Source organism: Dipteris shenzhenensis, chromosome 7 (assembly GCF_047967505.1).
Source record: "Dipteris shenzhenensis isolate YYH24624 ecotype China chromosome 7, Dip_SZ_1.0, whole genome shotgun sequence".
Taxonomy (NCBI): domain Eukaryota; kingdom Viridiplantae; phylum Streptophyta; class Polypodiopsida; order Gleicheniales; family Dipteridaceae; genus Dipteris; species Dipteris shenzhenensis.
In genome coordinates, this window is record NC_141602.1 from 24,833,400 (window position 1) to 24,835,356 (window position 1,957).

The following is a 1,957-nucleotide window of genomic DNA, read 5'->3' on the forward strand; positions in this document are numbered from 1 at the left end:
CACGTGCATGCACATGTGGACAAGCCTATAACTAATATTACTATTGCTATTTGTTTTGTTTTTTGTGTGTTGATTGACTTTTCATTTGTTACTTAAAATATAAAAGTGTATTTGATTGATTTGATGGCATGTTCTTCATTATAGATATGGTTAACATCTGAGAGAGAGAGAGAGAGAGAGAGAGAGAGAGAGAGAGAGATTTTATAATTATACTCCTAAGTATGCACCCCACCTTTGTTTGTCGACATGCTTCACATAAAAGTTGATGTAGTTTTGCTAACATCATTGCAAAAAAAGTAATCAATAATATTGGTGCGAAATGCATGTGATCGAAATACTTTATAAGAATGTGAACGTTCTAGAAAGCCATTTATGTATTCCATTAGTATAAAGTGAAATGTGTGGCTTTAGTGAAATTACTTTCTTGTCAATGTTTGGTGGATGACCAGGGAGACAAATAACCTCTATTTGTTTGCTTTTATATGTCAAGGGATGGCCCAAGATTTGGGATGATGAGCCTCTCGAGCAACCAAGTGGTTGGGTGCCTAGTCTCTCTCCTTAGAGAAACAGCTCAACGTTCACTCATACTCTATCCCAAGGCCTTAGGTCTCCTCTCACCTTCTACAAGCTTATTTTGAGCTTTGCCTTGCTCTTTCATAGTTCTCCATCTTCAACTGCATACCATCCCTCTCTACAGATCCATAAATCCTGCCTCTGAGCGTAAACCGACGAATCTTAGACTCTAGCCTTCCTTTATGGCTTCATTCTCCCTGTATTTGCTTTGCTTGCCCCCCGTTTCAGCAATGGCTTAGCCTTCCAGTTTGCTACCACCCCGCCGTGCATCCTGCATTTCTGGATCGGTCATGGCTGAGCCCGCCTCTTGGGGAACGTTCAGTGATTCCACCAACCATTTCAGAAAGCCGAGTGGACATCATCTTGATCAAGGCTTTGATCCAGCGCCTGATTATGCCCATCGCCGAAGCTACTCAGATGTCTACACCCCAGCCCATCTCAATCTGTACGCGCTGCAGCCGTACACATCACCCAGCTTCCAGCACAGAGAAAGAAGATCCAGCTCCTGGGACTTGGGTAACGATTCAGAGCTGATGCGTAAGAAGCGTCTGGTGTCTTATAAGGCGTATAGTCTGGAAGGAAAGCTTAAGTCATCCGTGAAAAAAAGTTTTAGTTGGGTGAAAGGAAAATGCCACAAGATAGTTTATGGCTTCAAGTGAGGCAAATGCTTGGTCTTTCATAGGCAGGGTACGCCTATAGTCTTGGTTTTGCGTTGAATAACATCCGCAATTCACACTGTGTAAAGAGTTCGGACGTTTTACAGATGCAAGGTAGTGTCATCTCCTCTTTCAAAGAGTCTTACTTGTACAAGGTCTTGCAAGAGTTTGTATACTTACGTTTGAAAAGCTTATGGGCATTCCGTCTAAGGCGTATTGACGCTTTTGCGCTCTGCTTTGGTGAAGGACAGTTTTGTGTCACTGAGAAGCAATCTATCCGCAAGTGTATTCAATCGTGTGAAGCTTCTGATGGAGGATTTTGTTCTTAAATGCTTGGCATAGTGGAAATCAAACTATCTCGCAGTTTCACGGTGGAATACGAATGTTCCTTAGCTCTTCGCAAGTGGCAAACCCCGGTTTACATGTTTGCCTAACACCCAGCAGACGCCTTTTAAGTCTGCCCACCTATACATCCGTGCACTAAAAGATGAACACCACTTTAAAGGTAAACTCTATGGAAGTTTAATATCGTAAGCCTTGCATTGGAGTCCGTGAGTATGTTCTCTTCGTAGTGGCCCAGAAGCTCCTTCTCGAGTCCTTAATTTTGTACGCGAAGTAGGGAAAATCATTCGGCTACCATGGTATTTTTCACAAACTTTACCTTAGTAACTTTAGTATGCTTGAAAAAATAAGCTTGCTCCTTTTTTGACTATAAACATAGCTGGTTG

The 1,957-nt window shown here is 42.3% G+C and overlaps 1 protein-coding gene across 1 annotated transcript; it reads left to right on the forward strand.

Annotated features, from left to right (window-relative positions):
• The first annotated feature begins 503 nt into the window (after positions 1 to 503).
• Positions 504 to 1,588, forward strand: LOC147900132 (uncharacterized). The gene has a single exon (XM_087377457.1). It carries the CDS (start codon positions 864 to 866, stop codon positions 1,230 to 1,232), a length of 369 nt encoding a protein of 122 aa, XP_087233583.1. The 5' UTR covers positions 504 to 863; the 3' UTR covers positions 1,233 to 1,588.
• The last annotated feature ends 369 nt before the right edge of the window (positions 1,589 to 1,957 follow it).